This window comes from Thalassophryne amazonica, chromosome 1 (assembly GCF_902500255.1).
Source record: "Thalassophryne amazonica chromosome 1, fThaAma1.1, whole genome shotgun sequence".
In the NCBI taxonomy this organism is placed as follows: Eukaryota; Metazoa; Chordata; class Actinopteri; order Batrachoidiformes; family Batrachoididae; genus Thalassophryne; species Thalassophryne amazonica.
In genome coordinates, this window is record NC_047103.1 from 133225405 (window position 1) to 133248156 (window position 22752).

A 22752-nucleotide genomic window follows, 5' to 3' on the forward strand; every position below is an offset into this window, starting at 1 on the left:
GAGAGAGAAGTTTGGGGTCCCCTGCTGGGGCTGTTGACCCCCGCGACCTGATCCAAGCTAAGTCGTTGTTCATCATGGATTGATAAAACGAGAGTGACTCTTGATGGACCAGATGGATGGGCCCATGGCTTGATGGTCACACCGCTTCCACTCAGGCACTAGTGAGGTGGAAGAGGGTCACCGATATGGGTTGCTACGATCACGGATGAGCTAGATGGACTTTTTTGGGTTGAAAACAGACTCAAAATCAACTCCCAAACCTGCTGCCAGTTTTTAGAGGATACTTTATTCAAGTTGTGGTACAGGAAAAAGTCTGCATCATTCAAGAAGGCTGTGATTTTTATGGATAACACTCCATCACAGGCGACCAAGTACTCCACTGCTTGGCTCGCCAGCAAAGTCCTCAAAGATGACACAGTGCCCCTTCCTCACTGCATTAAACCCTACTACTTGGGCCCTTCTTAAACATGAGATTCACAGCGAGGGGAAAATTACTCAGTGGATGGATGGATGGATGGCTCATAGTAGTTGCTGTATTGAATTGGTTAGTGAACTTCTTTGTCTATGCTTATTTTTTAATTTTAAGTTATTTGTTATACTGACTCTAATAAATGAAAATTGAGATGTGAGATGGAAAACTGAGTTTATTTAGTGGCATAATTCTGGACATAAATGGCTGCTGAATAACTATGCACATATACAGTATGATCCCAGAGAAAGCCACAGCTCACTTTTGCTTTGCAACACATTCAGTATTGAGGTTTATTAACATTCTGGATTGACAGAGCACTGCATTTGTTCAACAATAAAATGAATGCTCATAAACACACTCTTGTGCGATACTCTCTGGCTCAGTTCAGCTTCCATCCCTCCCACATCAAGCTGTCATCAAAACAATTTTTGAAAGCAAATTTTAAATATTGAAGCAGCACTCCATTTGGTATCATACGAATGGTGGAGATGGAAATAACACACACACAAAAAAAGAAATTCATGCTGCATCTTCAGGCTTTCTCAACCTGTGTAGGAAACCTGTCCAGACTTAATATCACATATGGCCTCAAGATTTTTACTTTTTACCTTCTAAAACACCACAGCAGAAAAAACAGTCATCAATTTTTCCAGTCTATTTGGCATCAAACCAGTATAATTAACCTTTCATGTGCACTTCAAATTGCATGTCACAGTAATGCATGAGAAAATGTGTTCTTTCCAGTTAGCAGTATCACGTCGGCACGTCCTGTTATCCTTCAAATACAGAAACATTTCTGTGCCATAAAAAAACTTGATTGAAAATGTTGGCTAGCAACCCGTTAGCTAGCAACCCAGAGCATGCTGCTGGATTTTAGTGTTCTTCCAGGAACGCTACTTAGAAAACAAGACTAGTGCAGCAAAACAGATGGTTTTAGTCACAAACTCTGTTTTACAGCATTTGGGCTGCTGGTTGCCAGTACAGGACAAACACTAAATTAATTAAGAGTTCCAGCAAAGTCAGTTTACACTGAATCACACTATAGTTCATGCTGTAAGTCATTTTGGGTAAATACTGTATCAAACAGGACTGGAAATCAGCTGCTGCCTCAGTTCATCAACACAAACATAAATTAGAGTTAGACCATCAGGTCGATGAAGCCACAAGACTTAACCACACTTCCTTTTATTTATTTACTTTTTAAGTGTCAGTTTAATGAAAAGCAGCTAAAACATTACGCAGCATCATTATAAGAAATAATAAAGAAGCTAACATCATATGTTTGACTAAACATCACGTTTCCAGTGAGGGAATGTCAGCAAACGGCTTCTTCACAAAGAGGAAATCTGACTGATGCCAAGAGGACAGAGAGTCCAATTCCACTGGCACCAAGAAGAGTCTGTCTTCAAATAAAATCAATCAGGCCAGTGATGCTGGGATATTCCTTCATTTTCCTCATGTCCACATCAAGATTTCCTCATGGTTCAGGTTCCTTCAGATCAGCTCCCACAAACGTCCCCAAATGTGCTCCATTCTCCTGCAGTGGAGCAATTTGAAAAGGTTTAATTCCAGAAAGTCACGTGTGTAACTTTATCTAGCTGGCAGGGTTCCAAAGCTCTGCGTGGTGTGTGTGTGTGTTTTGTGTGTCACGCTGGGGGAAGGCGGCCCCGTCTCAACAGCAGCAGCAGATAGAGCTACCGGTTATTTGGCAACCTGCTTGTGTGATCCTGCTCCTTCTCTCATTGGCTGTTGTGAACATCCATCATGTCAAAGCCTTGCAGAAGCTGGCCCTGGGACTGGCTGTGGGATGGTGAAGGGGGCAGGAAGGTGCAGACCACTGAGAAAGAGGCTCTAAGTGATGTTCTCATGCTGGATCTGATAGTAACAAGCCTGACAAACACACACAAAGTCCAGTGCAGTGTTACCATGTCACACACCTTTGAATCTTGACTGGATTTGTCTCACGTCTGCTGGATTTTGAGATTAAAGCACTAACTGAGGTTTGTTTAAACGAGTATTACATTTTTAATTAAATGGACCTGTATCCCCCAGGTCAGGCTAAATCCTTCCAACTTATCTACAAATCTAAATTCCAAACCCTGATCTGGATATGGGCTTAGGTGAGCGCGCGTGCATTACCTTCAGAGTTGTAAACATGATTCCCTGCTCGCCATTCTGAATGCATGGGTCCATCAGGTCCTCGATGAGACTGACCTCTGACCCTAGATTCCTGATTCTGTCAACAAAAATTAAGGGATCACAGTCATCTTTTCCACAATACGTGGCATACCTGAAGGCTCAAATCACGGTCCGATTCTGTTCTCTGTGCATACTGCCCCCTTGGTTGCAAAATTTGTTCCTGATAGTCAATCATTCATACAGTAGTGTACAGAATAATAGTAGTGCTATGTGACTAAAAAGATTAATCCAGGTTTTGAGTATATTTCTTATTGTTACAGGGAAAACAAGGTACCAGTAGATTCAGTAGATTCTCACAAATCCAACAAGACCAAGCATTCATGATATGCACACTCTTAAGGCTATGAAATTGGGCTATTAGTAAAAAAAAAAAAAAGAAAAGAAAAAAAAAGTAGAAAAGGGGGTGTTGACGCTACAAACTCAAAACTATTATGTTCAAACTGCTTTTTTTAGCAATCCTGTGAATCACTAAACTAGTATTTAGTTGTATAACCACAGTTTTTCATGATTTCTTCACATCTGTGAGGCATTAATTTTATTGGTCTGGAACCAAGATTTTGCTCCTTTACTAGTGTACTTGGGGTCATTGTCTTGTTGAAACACCCATTTCAAGGGCATGTCCTCTTCAGCAAAAGGCAACATGACCTCTTCAAGTATTCTGACATATCCAAACTGATCCATGATACCTGGTATGCGATATATAGGCCCAACACCATAGTAGGAGAAACATGCCCATATCATGAATGCTTGGTCTTGTTGGATTTGTGAGAATCTACTGAATCTACTGGTACCTTGTTTCCCATGTAACAATAAGAAATGTACTCAAAACCTGGATTAATCTTTTTAGTCACATAGCACTACTATTATTCTGAACACTACTGTATGTTGACATTTGCTCAGTATTTCATGAAGCCAATCAAAACTCAAAAATGTCTCACTGTGATAGAAGAGTGGGTGTCTGAAATAAGACTACAACTTGCCCAGAGCACAACAGAAGTTCTTTTTCTTGGCTCAGCTGCTGCTGCTCACAGCTGCTGAAAATGTTCAGCCCAATATTAAAGCTGTTGCAAAAAGATATGATACCGCCATCAGTCTGGAATTCAAAAGCCGGCCATGCACTACATAATGATACTGCAGTTATCATAAATATATCATTGTAACATACAGTACATCCAGGAAGTATTCACAGCAATTTAATTTTTCCACATTTTATTATGTTACAGCCTTACTCCAAAATGGAGTAAATTATTTTTGTCTCCTCAAAATTCTACTCACAACACCCCAAAATGACAACACGAAAAACTTTTTTTTTTTTTTTTTACATTTTTGCAAATTAATCTATATACATAACGGGCTAATTCTGTCTGTCTGTCTGTCTGTGATAAACTCCAAAACTATAATATGTAGCCCTAAAAACTATATATATTCTGAATTCTCATGACATGGGGAACAAACTAGTACCATTTTTTTTAAAAGTTCTGGGCAACCAATAATTTAATGCTTTAATCTATTCTCTTTATTATTTATCTTTTATGGTTACTTGATGTCATCAAGAAAGCCTGAGTACAAAAAGTATAAAATGATCAGAATTCTAATTCCACCCCCCCACCCCCCAATCCTGATGATTTCATCAAGAAAGCCTGAGTACAAAAAGTACAAAGTGGTCAATTCTAATTCCACCCTACCAAAACTATAATATGTAGCCATAAAAACTATATATATTCTGAATCCTCATGACATGGGGAACAAACTGGTATCATTTTTAATCATTATTGCTAGAAATTTTAGACAAAAAGAACTTTCACTTTAATTCTTTATGGTTACTGGAGTAATGCTTTAATCTATTCTCTATTTATCTGTTACAGAATTCTGCTTTAATCATTATTGCTAGAAATCTTAGACAAAAAGAACTTTCACTTTAATGCTTTATGGTTACTGGGCAACCAGTAACTTAATGCTTTAATCAATTCTCTTTATCTATCTATCTTTTACCTTTTACCTGGTTACAGGGCATCCTGACACTCTGGATGACCAGGTCAAGCTGCCCTTTGGTCACACTGTTCATGACATATGCGAGTTGGTGGCCAAAGTCTTTCCAAACCTCCACCGTAACTATCAGAACCACAACTGGCTGAGCGAGCGTGCTATCCTTGCTCCAAAGAACTTGGCAGTGGACGACATCAATGCTAAGCTTCTGGCCCAGCTTCCAGGACAGGCCTCCAGCTACATGTCAACTGACAAAGTGCCCGATCCAGATAAGGTGGTTAAGTACCCAGTTGAATTCCTTAACAGCCTGGCACCAGCAGGCCTCCCGTCACACAGCTTGGTGCTCAAAGTTGGTGCCCCAGTCATGCTCCTGCGGAATCTCGACCCACCCAAGCTCTGCAACGGAACGCGACTCACAATTAAGAAGTTGATGCCAAGTGTCCTGGAGGCCACAGTAATGACAGGCAAATCCAAGAGATAAGATGTCTTTATACCAAGGATTCCACTTATCCCATCAGACATGCCATTTGAGTTCAGGCATCTGCAGTTCCCAGTCAAACCAAGCTTTGCAATGTCCATCAACCAGGCTCAGGGACAGTCCCTTAAGGTGGTTGGACTGAATCTGGCAAAGCCTGTGTTCTCCCACGGCCAGTTGTATGTCGGCTGCTCCAGGGTTGGTAACCCAGAACAGCTGTACATCCACTCACCAGGTGGCATGACAAGGAACATTGTCTATCAAGAGGCTCTTCAAAACTAATGGTCAGAAAACACTAAGTGAATTTCATGAAGAACAATTTCTCCATTCTAATATTTACATTTGCTGTTTAAAGCCATTTTGTGTTTGTAAAATTGCAATGTAAAAACAGAAATACACCACTACCTCAATTTTGATTCATTGATATTTACATGTACTGTTACCTATCTTTTGTGTGTAATTTTGTTATAAATTTGATCGCAAAACAAAGTCTGCATGAAGGACTTCAAATGTGTTTGTCTTTTAACCATTAGTTAGTTAGTTCCACTTAGTTTGGGGAATCCACCTCTTATTGTTCTGCTGGACAAACGTTAGCCCATTAAATATGACATTTGTAAGACATCAGCATTACAAAAACAAATGTTGGGCAATTGTTTTGATTAAAATGATTGGCATTTGGCCTATGTCTAAAACAGGTTAACCCGGGCAGCGCCGGGTACCCCAGCTAGTTAAAAATAAAAAGCTAAAATCACATGTACATAAAAATTCACACCCTTTGCTCAATACTTTGTTGATGCACCTTTGGCAACAATTACAGTTTCAAGTGTTCTTGAATATGATGGCACAAGCTTGGTGCCCCTATCGTTGGGCAGTTTTGTCCATTCATCTTTGCAGCACCTCTCAAGCTCCATCAGGTCAGATGGGGAGCATCAGTACACAACCATTTTCAGACCTCTCCAGAGATGTTCAATCGGATTCGGGTCTAGGCTCTGGCTGGACCACTTAAGGACATTCACAGAGTTGTCCTGAAGTCACTCCTTTTATATCTTGGTTGTGTGCTTAGGGTCACTGTCCTGCTGAAAGATGAACCGTCGCTCCAGTCTGAGGTCCAGAGCGATCTGGAGCAGGTTTTCATCCAGGATGTCTCTGTGGATTGCTGCATTCATCTTTCCCTCAATCCTGACTAGTCTCCCAGTTCCTGCTGCTAAAAAACATCCCCACAGCATGATGCTGCCACCACCATGCTTCACTGTAGGGATGGTACCTGGTTTCCTCCAAACATGACACCTGGCATTCACGCCAAAGTGTTCAATCTTTGTCTCATCAGGCCAGAGAATTTTGTTTCTCATAGTCTGAGAGTCCTTCAGGTGCCTTTTGGTAAACTCCAGGTGGGCTGCCACGTGCTTCTTACGAGGAAGTGACAGAGTGACCATTGGGTTCTTGGTCCCTTCCCTGACTAAGGCCCTTCTCCCACGATCGCTCAAATTAGACCGGCAGCCAGCTCTAGGATCCAAACTTCTTCCATTTACGAATAATGGAGTCCACTCTGCTCATTGGGACCTTCAAATCAGCAGAAATGTTTCTGTACCCTCCCCCAGATTTGTGCCCCAAGACAATCCTGTCTCAGAGGTCTATAGACAATTCCTTTGACTTCATGCTTGGTTTGTGCTCTGACATGCACTGTCAACTGTGGGACCTTATATGTCGACAGGTGTGTGTCTTTCCAAATTATGTCCAATCAAATGAATTTACCCCAGGTGGACTCTAATTAAGCTGTAGAAACATCTTAAGGATGATCAATGGAAACAGGAAGCACCTGAGATCAATTCTGAGCTACATGGCAAAGGCTATGAATACTACTTATTTATTTATTTTTCAATAAATTTGCAAATATCTGAAAAAAAAATCACATTGTCATTATGGGGTATTGTGTGTAGAATTTTGTGGCAAAAATGAATTTCATTCATTTTGGAATAAGACTAACATAACAAAATGTGGAAAAAGTGAAGCACTGTGAATATTTTAAGTATTCACTGCAGAGATGTACTGCAGAAGAACCAAAGAATAACAACATACACATTACAGTATTTGTCCAGTAGTCTAATCTGCACAGCTAAAGAGGAGGGTGGAATCTGTTCAATAGGTTGTGATCCCATCTGTGGATCATGCAGAGCTCTGGAGTGATAGAGAGGGTGAAAAAACGAGGCATGTTTCATGAAATGGTGCACTTGAATGGCTACTGTATGTGCACAAGACAATTTGTTGACACTTTTACTCCCCTAATCAAATGTTTGCACATTGGATCATGCACTGTACCAAGTGGAGCGCACACAAAACTCCTTAAACTGAAAGTGGCACTGAAGTGACAAACGTTACTATTGTGTATCGATGTGAGCCTGCCCTACTGTGGAGGCACACAGTGTACACATTGGAAACAGATTAGGTAGCAGTAGCACCAAAGCTGTGAAAATCAATGGGACATTTTTTTAAATTTAATGCAACAATGGTGCAAAGCGTGTGTCTTTCCTGATCAGTGACACAGGATCCATGCATGATGCAATACGTGGTGCGTGATCCTGGCATTGTGCATTCATATCATATTATCATGTAGCGTATAACTGGATTCACACAATGAGAAATAAATCTTTTTACTGAAACTCAAAATATTTCAAGAGCTGTGATGATGTGTCACTTCATTCAAACAAATATTAAGCTTACATTTTTCCCAAATAAATCCAACTGAAGGATGTGCTCAAGAGTGTCTTCTGTGTTACTTTAAACTTGAGTACTGAGTTACAGCAGATGTATTTCTATCAGATACACAGCTCCTTGTTTCAATGTAGTGTTTCTTTGTACAATCTTATATGGCGGCAAAAATTCAGAAACGTGACTCGTGGGAGTGTCTCTGTTTGTTTTGTATTCACTGTCATGTGGTGCCAGTGTGTGCGCATCTCCATAATGGTGCTGACCGAGCTCGCAAAACCACGTAAAGGAAAACAGGGAAGAGGTCGTCCATGGACCACAGGAAGTCCTGCTTCATCAGAGACTGCACTTCCTGAGTGATCTCCTCAAATGTCAGCTGGATCACATGGAGCTTGTCTGAAGGGGTAAACGTTGTGCTGAAAGCAAACAAGAAACAACTGTGAAATGCTGGGTCATTACTCTGTAACTTGGCATCTGACTGCCTTATCTTAAAATGGATTCAGTTTAAGCTGGTACTTTCAGGACTGCTCGCTGAGATCAATGGATTGATTCATTGTTCTCAGAAGACTTTAAAATCTGTACAATTCTCCAGCTTCTGATTTTTATGTTCGGCCGACAATATCACTATTTCAAAAACACCACTTTATATGCACTAACTGAGTTATAATGTCAATTGATTAATTGCACTTTTGATAACTAATTTTCATCAATCAATACATATACATTTACAGCATTATGCAAACATACTGGGCACATACTGATACATTAAAAAATTCAAAGATTAATTAAAAAAAAGTCAAGCACTTGGGGCTTAATCTGCATTTCGGTTTAGAAAAAACCCTGCACACTATCCACTCTTTAATTCCAATTTTCCCATTCTGTAACCCATTTTGTCCCATATTTGTCCACATAGGTGACATCATGTCTGTCCCCATGGCCGGTTGCATTACCTGTGTGGTAATAGTCACATTAAGGTGGGTGCCAGTAGACAGAGACAAGGAGGCAATATATGCCCACAGTGTTCAACAGGTGGCAGACAATCTATGAGAATTTAACCACAGCCATTTCTAATTTTCCATAATCTACCTCTTATCCAGTAACTGTCCAGTAGGTGGCAGACACATCTATGGGATATTAAGAGGGCAAAACAAAGTTGCTTTGTTATCTGAACTGGTGCCTCAAAGTCTACCAGATGTGGAAGGCGTTATCCTCACAAGAGGTTCTTTTAATTTGGTGCCTTACAAGATGACAGCATTTATTGTTTTTAAAATGGTCACACATAATGACTGGGATAGATTAACCCACTCACTCACTCACCCACCTACATTTTTTCATGTACAAACTGTACAGTTACCAATGCAGGGAAAAATATTTTTACATATAAATTATTGGAACTACACAGAGGAGAGCAGGTACAATGCCGAATCACACATCAGGTCTTTATACTGTCAAGAGGTACCTGATCTGCTGTAGTGTTTCCACTGCAGAAGCAAAGCAGGCATCTTTGGCGCAGGACAGGATCTGGAAAAGAGATAATCAGAAGATACGCACATACATTGTGGTCATGTTAGAAAATCTGAAGGCTGCTAACTGTGATATGTTCCTATGGCATGAGCTCAATCCTGTACAAGTGCAGAGCATAAAATCACTCTGGGTGCCATTTTGACAAAGGGTACATAACGCGTGGCACAAATGCTCCTGAGGTGTCTCCACAGTCATACCAGACTTTACACAATGCTAAAACAGGACACTGCGTGCCAAGGGGCTTGAACACATTTCTACATATAGACAGGCAAACACAGTCACACTGGCACACACAGCTACGGTCAAGCAATCCCACAACATTCTTGCTGTGAGGCTCTCTGGTGACGGTGGCAGAGAAGAGAACACTGGACAAACTGATGGACATTATGGATGAAGCCAGTCACCCTCTGCACACCATCATCAGCAACCAGAGGAGCCTCTTCAGCCACAGACTGCTCCTTCCCAAGTGCAGGAACAACAGACTGAAAAACTCCTTTGTCCCTCAGACCATCAAACTGTACAAATCCTCACTCGGGGGGAGGAGGAGTAACAGGAAGACAGAGGACGGGAATGAGAATGAGGAACACTAGCAGCCAGTAACCAGTATTGATCAATATGTGTAGTATTAATCATGTGAATTTGTATTTATATTTGCAAACCATTTTTCTTTTTTTCCCCCACTTTTAATACTCTGTGTGCTTCTTACCCTGTGTGATGCTATACAATGCTGCTGGAATATGGAGTTAAATTTGTCTCAATACCTGCAAATGCACAGAGAGTGATTTACAAACATCCCTTTATTTGTACACATGCTTTGTGATCCTCAAACACAAATTTCCAGTTTCTAACTTGTGTGTTGGGTTTTACTCAACTCTCTCAACTCAACTTTATTTGTATAGCACTTTAAAACAGCCGTAGCTGAAAACAAAGTGCTGTACATAAAAACATAAAACAATTAAAAGCAATAAAATAAATAAGAACAATTGTTTCAATGTTTTTAAAAGCAATTAGAAACACTAAGACAATAAATAAAAGTGAACCATAAAACACTAAAACAAAAACAAAGTCTCATGTGGAGTTAAAAGCCAGGGAGTAAAAATGGGTTCTAATATTAAAAGCTGAATCACAAATGCTGAATCACACTTCACAAACAGAATTTTCATTTTGCAAATGCATTTTTGTTTTTTTTGTTTTTTACAAATGAAGAAAAAAATATACATTTACAAAATACAACTTTATTTGTAAAACCCAACACACAAGTTACAAATTGGAAATTTGTGTTTGTGGATCACAAAGCGCATGTACAAATCAAGGGATATTTGTAAATCACCCTCTGTGCATTTGCAAGTATTAATGAGACAAATTTAACTCCATACTGGAACCTTGATTTCCCTGAGGGAGTCATCCTAAGGGATCAATAAAGTTCTATCTAGTCAAATCTAATCTAATCAAACAACATGACCCACTAACCCACCATTTTTTCAGCTTCTCCCTTTTTCAACTGGATTCTCCACAGCATATCACATATGGATCTGCAAGTTTTATGCCGGATGCCCTTCCTGATGGAACTCCACATGGTGAACAGGCAGAGGTGGTCCTAAACTAAGAACCTTCTGCTTGGCTACCACGCTGCTGCTGTCAGATGGAGTGAGCTTTCTTGTTCTGTTAAGGTTGGAGTGTAGCTAAGTGTTTGCAATGTGCTTTTATATCAACGCATGGGTTGTTATGGATATTAATATTGATTTATCACCAGTCCATGTTTTCATTTCAAGCCATATTTACAGCCTGGCCCCCTGTAAAAAGACTGCAATGGGCTTTAGACCATTTTATATTTAGTCTACGGTGCAAATACGTTCAGGTGCTAGATGATTTTAATGCACCAACTCTAGACCCTGGCCCTGCATTGGGCATGTCAGTGGTTGGTTGGTCGGTATAACACACATCAAACCTGTGACTTTAAAATAAAAGTGCACTCACTGCATGCTGGTGCGCTCACCAAACGCCCTGATCGATCAGGTCTGATCAAACCTGTGACTTTAAAATAAAAGCGCACTCACTGCATGCCGGTGCGCTCATCAAACGCCTTGATCAATCAGGTCTGATCAAACCTGTGACTTTAAAATAAAAGCGCACTCGCTGCATGTCGGTGCGCTCATACAACGCCCTGATCGTGGCAGTAAAGCAACTGGAAAAATCTCATGATACAGTCCACTGTTTTCCAAGTGCAGTGATGTGTTCTGCACAGCCAGCAGGAGTAAACTGGGTTTAAATAGTGGCAAGGTACATGCGACTGTGTGCACACATTAAAAAAGCGAACACGCAGCTTGCGTGTGTGAAACAAACACGGAAAAATCCGTGCATTTTGGGCGTATTTAAATGAAACAACCCTGCAATACGCAGCTCTATGAATACACCAATGTGAAAGGGGCTTTAAGTGTCTTACCTCAAAAAACTGGCTATCATGTACCACCACTTGGTGGAACACTTAAGAGCACCCCTTCATCACTCGTACTCCTCCAAAAGGAGAGCTTCCTCTGTTTTTCTCCAAGGTTGCAGCAGATGACGACTGTCATGATGTGTTCATGACAGTTCCTACATCAGCCACTGGGCATCACTGTTACGCTGAGCAGCGCTGTGTGCTCAAAAAGGTTGACGGCAGTGTAGAAGAAGAGCCAAGCATGTCATTCTGCAATATGTGTCCATGAATGTCAATAAAGCCAGTTAACAAAACGCATTAATTTTGTGAACTACACATGAACATTGCACAATCTATTCAAAAACACTGTCACTGCATCAGCGCAGCGCATCACAGAGCAGCTCATCTGAACAATTACGAGATATTAAAAATGCAACTGTTTTACCAAGCCATTGCAATATAAATATTACAAATAGTTACCTTTGCGATAATTCCAAATGCATTCTCCATGTCATGAAGCATAAGAGAAAAGTCGCAGCTGTAGAAAATTCCTCTGTAATTACGGGAGCAATTAGCGGTGTTTTCATCAGACAAACTCTGAGAGCAAATGATTAATCCACTAAGAAATAATTATTTTATATAACACAGCATCCAGCGGCACAAAGCGCAGCATTAAGCAGGACAAAAAAGGTCGCACTGGCACGACAAATTGTGCAGCAGTGCGGGGGTTAAATGTATGCAAGTGTCAAGGTGCCTTAAAAGATCAGACTGATTTATGAAACTGGGCCTCAAATCCTCCACCCTCTGAATTGGACAGACAAACAAATGCACACAGGTGAAAACACAACCTCCTTAGTCGAGGTAATTAAAGACTTTTCCCCTTCAAACACTCATAATTATGATAAAAGTAACATAAACCATTATGTATGTAAAACACACCTGCGGGTGTTCTGCCAATGCTGGTGCAGATACGGGGACTGGATGAGGCCAAAACTTTCTGAGGTGAGAGAGAACACACATTACCGCTCAAGATGCAAAGTTAATTATTTCTTTAACTATTTTCAATAGTTAGAAATGCAAGTCTGTAAAGAAAGATGCACAAAATGTCCCAGACCCTCAGCTCCAGCACTGCACTCTACATATATTCCGATTATCTTAAAAAGTATCTTGCACATTTTCTTGTGACAGCACCAGCCCTGTTCAGTCAGACTGTGACTTACTGCTGGACACCCAGGAAGGCGAGCAGGGCCAGGTCAGCCTGCTTGTTGAGTCGAATGACACACTCCCAGTAGATGTCATCCTCTCGCTCCTTTTCCAAAGCATAGAGGGTGAAGAGAGGCGGGTAGAGGCGAGGCAGGAGCACAGGGAGCAGTAGGGCCAAGCTGCTCACCACACAGCTGAGGGCGACAGCCGGAGAAAAACACACGTGAGGACAACGCGCATCACCTTCACTTCTTCAACAGCACTCTGATTGGACACACAAGGATCAGATCTTTACCAAGGTTTGGGTGACTCCATCAGCATATCTGTGGATCTAACCTCGTTCTTAGCTGGCAGGTTTGAGGAAGGCTCCGGAATCAGCCCTCCCTCTTCTGGTAGATCAGGAAACAGAAACCTAAAAGAATAAAACAAGATATAATCTAGCTGATTTTGGATCAACTGTTTATGACCAACTTTCTCGAAAAAACATTTTGTGGCTATGAGAAAAAGAATAAATTAATTTGGTGCTTTTTAAAATATATACAATTAGGTCAAACTGACATGTGAACATTAAAAAGCAAATGCCTGAATGTCAGCAAATGCACCTTGGTCCTGATGTAGGTGTTGACGAAACATAAATAAATTAAAGGGATGGGGATCCATATCTGAAATGCTAAAATATATTTATGGACAGCTGTCTTATATTCAGGCGGCACAGTGGCTTAGTGGTTAGCTCTGCTGTCTCACAGCATAGACCAGCGGATGGCACCTCAAAAAAATAGAGGCACCCCTACCGGAGGTATAACAAGTTGATACTGGTATCAAAATTTAGGTAATGCGCTCTAGTTTCTAGAAATGATGATGTACTTGGCGGAATGGGTGCACAACATTGTTGTTTAACCCCTTATGTTCCAAAACACAGCTGAAATATCTCCAACTAGGATCTTTCGAATTGTGTGATCCCTGTGGCTGGAAACCATGATTAAGTCCTATATACTGGTGTTTTCTTGTTGGGAATTACATGTAAAAATAATCAGCAGTTGTTTTAGGGGTTGCCTGTGTTATCAGGGGGGTCAACCCCCCTCGCCAAAATGACAGTTTTTATTTTCAGATTTTTTTTCTCATAATCCCCATCCAGATTACCTGTAAAGAGGTCTAACAACTTTGGTGTAATCAAAATATCTTTATTTACATCCCTATCTAGTGAGATACGATTTTTAAAACAAAGGAATCACAATTTACATGGCCTGTGACCCCTACAAATAACGAAATACATAATAATACAAAAAGCCTCATATTCTCACTTGAATTGTGATTTTCGCACAATATTGCTTGAATAGGTTATGGGTTTTTGGGGAGAGGGGTTTATATCCTCAGAAATGTTGCTAGTTCATTTGTTCTTACAGCACTGATCACAATAGTCTTGGAATTTCAAACTGACATACAATGTTCTTGGGGCTTCATCCAAAAATATAATTTCTAGTCTTGGTCGTCATTCCCGTCATCATCATTTTGTACCATAGCCACAGTGATTGGATAGTTATTGCAGCTGCATATCTCTATGCATTTCAGGCCAGCAAGTAGACATGGACATTTTCTACCATCAATGCAGTTGGCATCTTTACAGTTACAGTACAAGTGGGTCAAATTCTGTGTTTCCTTGGGAGCCGATTCCTTCTGATTTGTCACACACTGCAGGTTTTCATCTGATTTAACCCAACCGTATGCTGTGGGATCTCTCATTCTTGGCTTTGCAATGTGGCTACGGCACCAGATCATCGTCTGGACTTTGCTCTAAGATCATGCAGTCTAAATGCATCATCAGTTCAAAGAGGGATGACACTGGTTTGTCAGTTGTGGATGATAGCATGAAGTGCAATTTGTTAAGAGTAGCATACGATCTGCCATTGCGAACCTTCCCATAAATCAAAAGTAGGAGCTCCATTGGTTTTGAATTGCGATTCATTCACACCTTGAATGAAGCATATGCCATCAATGATGTAAGCTGTGGGGATATGGATATTGGATTTCAATTCAGTTTCTTGTGGACAGTTCTGTAACTTATCAGCTAGATCAGACTTGATGGCCTTTCTCATGGTTCCATCATCATGGAGCAATGCAGGTGGAACTGGGTTCAACTCGTATGACAAAACCATTCTCATATCAATGTCATGGTGCTTCGCAACAGAGAGCAAGCAACAGAATAGTACCTCTGGGTCAAGAACCATTTTCCTCTCTTTGTCAAATGACAGGGCCTTCTTCATGCTTGCAAAGGTTGCCACAGTAGATTTGGGAATAGCATCCCAAAAACCTCTCCATCGATTAGCCGTGCAGCAAGGAAGTTGTTGACGATGGTCTTTCCTTTTTCTGGAATGGGTGTCAGAGATTCCTCAACATCTTTAGTCACAATCTGCCCAGTTGTAATGTTAACAAGCTTTTTTGGGATACTTTCCAAGTCAAAATGGGTCCTGACATAATCATTTATGCTGGTGACATCTGCCTTGTCCCTTGCAATCCTTGCTGGACCAAGCTCCTCATGTAGTTTCCCTTCTGACTTGTTCACAAAGAGTTGCTCGAAGGCCTTGGAGTATTCTCCAGACACATGACGTGTTATTAGCCAACGCTACAAAGCAGCCTTCCTCAGGGTGAATCCGATGATACCTCCAGTACCCTTGGCTTCCCTGTTTATCATCCGTTCAAGGGCTTGGTCTGTTGGGACACTACTGAACTTCATGTTGTCTGATCGTCGGACAACAAAACCTCCACTGGTTAGAAACTGGTGCATCTTTGGTTGCCGAGTTTCAAGCTGTCGTATTTTTGAAACATAAATTGGCATGTACTCGCATAGTTGGTTCGTCCAGCCAAGTGGAAGTAAGGAACAGTTTCCATCACAGAATCGAGATGAAGTTGGAAGTTTGCTTCTTTATCTGCCCTGATGAGTCTCAACAGCAAATCTCCTGCTTCCAGAAAACTGTTCCAAAACTTGAAAGGTGAAGGAAGGGTCTTGTGAATTATTTCACAAATAGCATGCCATATAATACATTAAAAAACAGAAGAAGAGGATGTAAAAACTTCATCATAAGAAGAAAAATACATGTAACTAGGCAATGTGAACCAGAGATGTGAAGGACACAATCGATAAAATGACGAAATGCATGCAATAGCAGTATTTTGGTGTTTAGACAATACAGCCTTAAAAACAATATTATTTACAGCACTAAGGTTTTAAATTATATGTTTTCAGATGGTGGACACAAATAAAGACATTTTGATTACACATTAAAGTTGTTTTACCTCTTTACAGGACATCCAGATGGAGATTTTGAGGAAAAAAATCTGAAAAATAAAAAAACAGCTAAAATTTCTTTTTGGGGGTGGTAGACCCCCCCCTGATAATGCAGGTAACCCCTAAAACAACTACTGATTATTTCTACATGTTGTTCCCAGCAAGAAAACATAAGTATACAGGACTTAATTATGGTTTCCAACCACAGGGATCACACAATTCGAAGGTTCCTAGTTGTAGAAATTTCAGCTGTGTTTTGGAACATAAGGGGTTAAACAAAGATGTTGTGCACCCATTGCGCCAAGTACAACATCATTTCTGGAAACTACAGAGCATTACCTTCATTTTGATACCAGTATCAACTTGTTATACCTCGGGTAGAGGTATCTCAATTTTCTAAAGGCCTTTTCAGCTCCCTGCCGCTGCAGTAGCAAGAAGGTTCTGGGATTGCTTCCAACCTGGTCCTTTCTATGTGGTGTTGGCATATTCTCCCTGTGTTCATGTGGGTTCCCTCTGGGTGCGCCAACTTCCACCCACGTCCACAGATGTGCAGGTTAGGTGAATTAGAAACTTTAAATCGGCCATATGAATGAATTTGTCCGTCCATATGTGCCCATGTGATAGACTGGCATCCCATCTTGCCCTATGACTGCTGGGATAACTCCCCATGGTCGATAAAGAATTGCACTCTGGGCATCCATGCGTCACACTCTCTCTTTTGCCCATGATAAATTAAGTAATAACTGTTGGAATCTCTACATATTTTAACTGGACATCCTAAATGACTGTCTTGGACAACTTCTAGCATGACCATGATCAGACTTTAAGAGTCCCGGAGTTTGCTGAAATGTGTCAGAACTGCATAACTCTATATTTAGTCTCATAATGTCTTGTTTCTGAGCTCCATATCCTTTTACTTAAAGTTTTTCCTGATGCAGAAGCTAGTTGTAGCTTCAAACTGCAAAAAGTTTCAGTTTGCAAAACCTTCCAAACTTCATGAATGTGCAGACTATGGCTTATGGTGGACAAACTACCTAACAATTTGGAAGATGCGGCTGAGGTAAGACTTGATCTCGTTCACAGCCTGAGGCAGAAGTCGACGGTTCGCACCGACTCCCACATACGTCATTCTGTACACAGCCACAAGGGATTCCACCAGGCGCCCCAGTGGGTGGAGGGAGGTGTCACATGCCTGAGAAGAGCAAGGAGATAACATAAGGAAATAAGACATTGTAAAAATGCGTGTAGGTGATGCTTACTGAAATCTAAAGTTTTGATCCTGTCCACACCAAATTTGGTGTGCTGATGGCTTGGGTCACTGGGCTCCATATGGGCATGTTTAAAATGTGTTTTAATTGTGCATTTAACAGAATACTCACATTTTCAGTTTTGAAGGGTGGATGCTGGCGCTTGGTGTATATCACAAATGTCTACGTAATCTCATACCTGGGTACTGATACCGGAATACACTGCTAGATTTATAATATATAAACATACACACTCATCTTCAACTGCTTATCCAAGATAGGATCGTGGGGAGCTGCAGCCTATCCCCAGCCGTCATAGGGCATGAGGCAGAGTACACCCTGGACACAACGCCAGTCTGTCGCAGGACCAGATTTATAATATATTACTTCTACTTCTTACTTGACTGTAAGTTTTGTACTTGCTAAAGGGGTCTGCAAGATTCAATATCCCTCGGGTATTTATTCTATATTTAACTATGTACAGATGAGGAAAAAATTATTAGCCCCCTATGAAATTTAACATTTTCTTCAAAATTTTCCCAAGTGCGTTTTAACACAGCAATAAATGTTCAACACAGGATTCCTAAACATCCTAATTTTAATTTGGATTCTTACATTACTTTACTTTGCACACAGAAACAAAATTATTTCACAAAACTGAAAAACTACCAAAGTCAAAATTATTAGTCCCCTTAAGAATGGACCTTTTTGTTGAATCATTGCACAAATCACTGTGCTATGATGTACTTTAACTTTGTGATGCTCAATGTTTGTACAATCAAGTGAAAACTGATGGGTATCTTCTAACGTATACACAGTATAAAAATTTGAGCCGTCACTTGAGAAAGCGTCATGCCAAAAACAAACAAACAAAAAAATCAGTTTAGACTTGAGAAAAAGAATTGTTGATGCTCACAAAGCAGGAGGAGTTATCACAGTGCTTCCAAGTGTGAAGAACGTGGAGTGAAAAGTATCATCAAGAAATTCAAAGGGAGCCACTAAGTACAGAACAAGCATGCCAGAGGTAGGAAGTGAAAGATTTTTAAAGACTCTTGGGGGAGGGGGGGGGGGCACTACCTCCAGAAGACCAAAGTGAACGTTACTGACTGGTCTGCACAAAGCCCAGACTTGAGTTCCATTGAAAATCTGTGGGGAAAACCAAAGTCCATGCCAGAAGATCATCAAATTTGGAGGAAGTTGAACGATTCGCCACAGAAGAATGGGGTGGGATTCCTCAGGAGGCATGTGTGAGACTTGTTGAAAAGTACAACAAATGACTAAAGGCTGTTATTCAACAAAAAGGACACACAATTAACTAAAATGTTTGACCCTGGTAGATTTTGCTTTTTGTGAAATAATTTTGTTTGTGTGTGCAAAGTAAAATAATGCAAGCATCCAAAATAATGTTTAGAAAAGCTGTGTTGAAAATTCCTTGTTCTGTACCGAACAATAGAAAAAGGAACAGAAAATTCCTTGCACTGTTAAAAAAGCACTTGGGAAAATTTTGAAACAAACATTACATTTCATAGGGGGTGAATTATTTTGTTCTCACTAGTGTAGCTAAACCCTGGTCAGACAATTTTAGACAGTTGGTGCCCTGATGTTTTATTTTTTGTATTGTCATATTTTATCTTGTAAAGCACTTTGTGACCTCTGTCTGTGAAAAGTGCTATATAAATAAAGTTTACTTACTTACAATGGTGAAGCGGAGCACAATTTGAACATAATAAGCCAGTTTTGAATTTATCAGTGTGCAGGCACGGAGAGGTAGCTAATACTTCCGGTTCACAGATCAATGCATACAATCAAACTGCAGACGCTGGTAAGAAGATGCTGTTTTTGAAGCAACACAACAGCTTCAAGAGCCAAAATAAGTTACACTGTGGACAAAAACGGTATGTAAACAGTTCAAAAGTCAGTATTTTTATCTCTTTATTTTTCGTGCATTTGTTTTGTGTTTGTGAACGCAAATCTGGTTGAGCTGTTAGTTACATAAATGGTTTATAAATATAACAGCAATAAACTGTGACTATTAATTTTGTGATTTATTGCTTTTGTTAAAGTTGATGACCGTGTTTGGGATTTTATTTGTATTTATTTTTCATGCATTCGTTTTGGTTTGTGTAATGTTTACGAACACGGATGAGCCTTTCCTGTAACAGTTCATACATATAATACAAAGATAAACTGTGACTATTAATACTGTGATTTACTGCTTTTGATAAAGATGATGACAGTGTTTGGGATTTTATTTTGTGTTCATTTTTCATGCGTTTGTTTTGTGTTTGTGAACGCAATACGAGTGAGCCATTGGCTCCATTAACGGTTTATAAATATAATACAGATAAAATGTGACTTCTAATACTGCAGTTTACTGTTTTTGATAAGGATGATGACCGGGTTTGGGATTTCATTTTGTGTTTGTTTAATTTTTGTGCATTTGTTTTGTGTTTGTGAATGTAATACGAGTGACGTTAGCTCTGTTAACGGTTTATAAATATAATATAAACTGTGACTTCTAATAATGACCAGACCTTCATAATTAAGTAATTTACAACCTGTATTTAGCAAACTGCACACATTTATACAAGGCTTTTTATTCAAAAAGAACTTTCTATATTTATTCAAGAGAAATCAGAGGAAAAATGAGGCCTTTCAGACTTAATTGCATTATACATTCTGTACTTGATGGTTTCAAGAGGAACACAAAAGTGACCCACACACTATACTTGGCACAAAATTTGTGTTGTTGGTAGATGGTAAAACATGGAAAAGGAGTGTTCAATAAAGACAGTTTAATTGAATTCAGCTGTTAGCAGCCGGTCTGCTCTGTGTCAGCCTGATCCTGTCAGATCTCAGAAGCTAAGCAGAGCAGGATCTGGTTAGTACTTGGATGGGAGACATCTTTGGAACACCAGCGGCTGTGTGTGTTTCTCCAGGTAAAACTGGAGAAAACTGGCATCCGGCGTAAAACTTGTGCCAATTACCAATGCGGATCTGGCTGTATCCGCTGTGGCGACCCCGAACAGAACCGGGAGCAGCCAAATGGAAAAAAAAACTTGAATTCAGCTGTTAGTATTTGTGTTTTATGGGGAATGTAGGTTTTGTTCCTATGGTTTACATCTTCCACTGTTCATTGTAAATGTGTCATGTAGAGTGGTACTCACACTGATCCGGTCTCAGTCCTGATTTTGTCTGAATTATAGACTGTGTGTGTATATATATATATATATATATATATATATATATATATATATATATTAGGGATGTCCCGACCAGGTTTTTTTTTTTTAGCCCCGATCCGATTCCGAGTTATCTGATTTTGAGTATCTGCCGATACCGAGTCCCGATCCGATACTTTAAAAAACTGAATGAACAAATGCTAATTATATAATACCATTTTAATCACCTTATTTTATTATTTATCACTTAAACAGTGCACTTCTCCTTGAGGTATCTTGAACAATCAAGTAATAATCTACCAGACTAAAAAAATTTACAAATTTCCATGTTATTTTATTTGTCTAAAAATAAATGTCCAAGGTTCCTTATGTTAAACAAGAAATTATCTAATCTGAAATAACAGGTGGTTTTAATTTATAGATGAAAGGTTTCTAAAGAACCATTTATTGATTTAGCTATTTTAATTACAAGTGTTCTAAACTTTTTTAAAAGAGTAATCAGAAAATTTGTGGTAACAAACAACAACAACAAAAAACATTTCCAAGGATTTTTCTTCAGAAAACTGCTCCTGTTTTGTAGAGATCAGTGGTTTCTGCCACTAGTCTTCCGTGTTTTGGCCCAATGCGTCGTTCCTATTGGACAGCACGAAGCTACGTCACAGCTCAGAGCGTCAAAAGTTGGATTGGGTTGAACTTATGTTTTTTCTTTTGTTCAATAAAAAAAGAAAAATAATAATAAAATAAAAAAAAAGATTAGGTTGAACTTTGACCGCGTCAGCCTGCCGACAAGCAGCAATGCGCACTCCCCTCAGAAGCGTCACGTTCGGCTTTTGACGCAACACTTCTGACGCCTCTTAAAAGCAACACGTCTCATTGAAAATGATGCTTTTTACGCCATTCTTGGTACCTCTGAAGCTTCCGACGCGTGAAAGGCCCATTAATCTGCAATAATGAGCTTGAAATAGTGCTGATCAAAATAATGAGGATAAAATCTATATTGGATTCCTGATCGGGATGCAACGTCAGATTTCGATCAAGTCTGAAACCATGTGATCAGGCCCGATTTCCGATCATGTGATCGGATCATCCCTAATATATATATATATATATATATATATATTAGAGACAAACCCTGTGTGATGCCACCATAACTTCTCTGATAAACGGGTTTGAAGCTCAAATAGAGCAGCTATGGATGTCAACATCTTAACAGTGCCGGACTTTGTCGAACTCCATCAATGGGTGAAGTGGTGATGAGTGGGCAAGACCAACCTGTGTGACCTGGGCAGGACAAATTAAATCTGAACATGCCCACCTATCGCAAAGTTAGCAAGCTGGCTAAGGCTAACAGGCTAAGTAGCCTTGGTTTGGGTGTAATGCATATTTTTGCAGAGTAGAGCTGCTGCTAGCCATCTGGGTGCCCTAAGCATAACTGCTTTATGGCTCAGCAGAATTTTGGAGGCACTGCACCTGGCAATTACAACTGAAACAGTCTTCAGAACCAAAGTTAGTTTTGGAGACTCGTGAAGGGAACATAGTTCCATTTTAAAATGCCTGGAATGGGTCTGACAACAATGCCTGAGACCAGTGAATTTGCTAGAGATAAGAAGCAATAGGCCGCTCACCTTGATGAGGTAGAGGCGGATGGTGTGGTATCTCTCAATGGTAATGGGTCTAGTATGCTGTGGGATGACCTCCAGACTCTCGAGGGTTCTGCTGTGACTCCGAGACAACAGCTCTGGACTGGGAACACACACACAAAATATATAACACAAAATAGAAATCTAAATAGAAATTTCTTGAAAAGGTTGGTGACCTTTTTTGTGATCTGTGTTCATTTTAGCTGCATCTGATGTTTTATGGACACTGCAGTGGACCGTTGTGGTGAAGTAAGAGCAGAGCCAGAAGGCAAGATGAGAATAGTAGTCTGTAAGTCCCTTTGACTGCTCCCTTGTTTTCACTCAGGGTTGCCACAGCAGATCCCAGGTGAAGCTACATGTTGATTTGACATTTTATGCCAGATGCTCTTCCTGACAACTCCTTATTGCATGGAGAAATGTGG

The 22752-nt window shown here is 40.1% G+C and overlaps 1 protein-coding gene across 5 annotated transcripts in view; it reads right to left on the reverse strand.

The window, feature by feature from the left end:
• Window positions 1–1726: 1726 nt before the first annotated feature.
• Window positions 1727–22752, reverse strand: part of als2b (alsin Rho guanine nucleotide exchange factor ALS2 b) — a 112313-nt gene continuing 91287 nt past the window's right edge. For 3 of the 5 annotated variants that reach the window (XM_034174897.1, XM_034174870.1, XM_034174904.1), the window contains 9 exons: window positions 22316–22433; window positions 17296–17453; window positions 13274–13390; window positions 12996–13172; window positions 12715–12772; window positions 9295–9356; window positions 8102–8251; window positions 2612–2708; window positions 1727–2362 (listed from right to left, as the gene is read on the reverse strand). In XM_034174897.1, coding sequence (XP_034030788.1) covers window positions 2324–2362; window positions 2612–2708; window positions 8102–8251; window positions 9295–9356; window positions 12715–12772; window positions 12996–13172; window positions 13274–13390; window positions 17296–17453; window positions 22316–22433 — 976 coding nt within the window. In that variant the 3' untranslated portion in view covers window positions 1727–2323. The remainder of the gene's footprint in view (window positions 2363–2611; window positions 2709–8101; window positions 8252–9294; window positions 9357–12714; window positions 12773–12995; window positions 13173–13273; window positions 13391–17295; window positions 17454–22315; window positions 22434–22752) is intronic. The other 2 variants (XM_034174888.1, XM_034174878.1) reach the window with 2 other exon arrangements.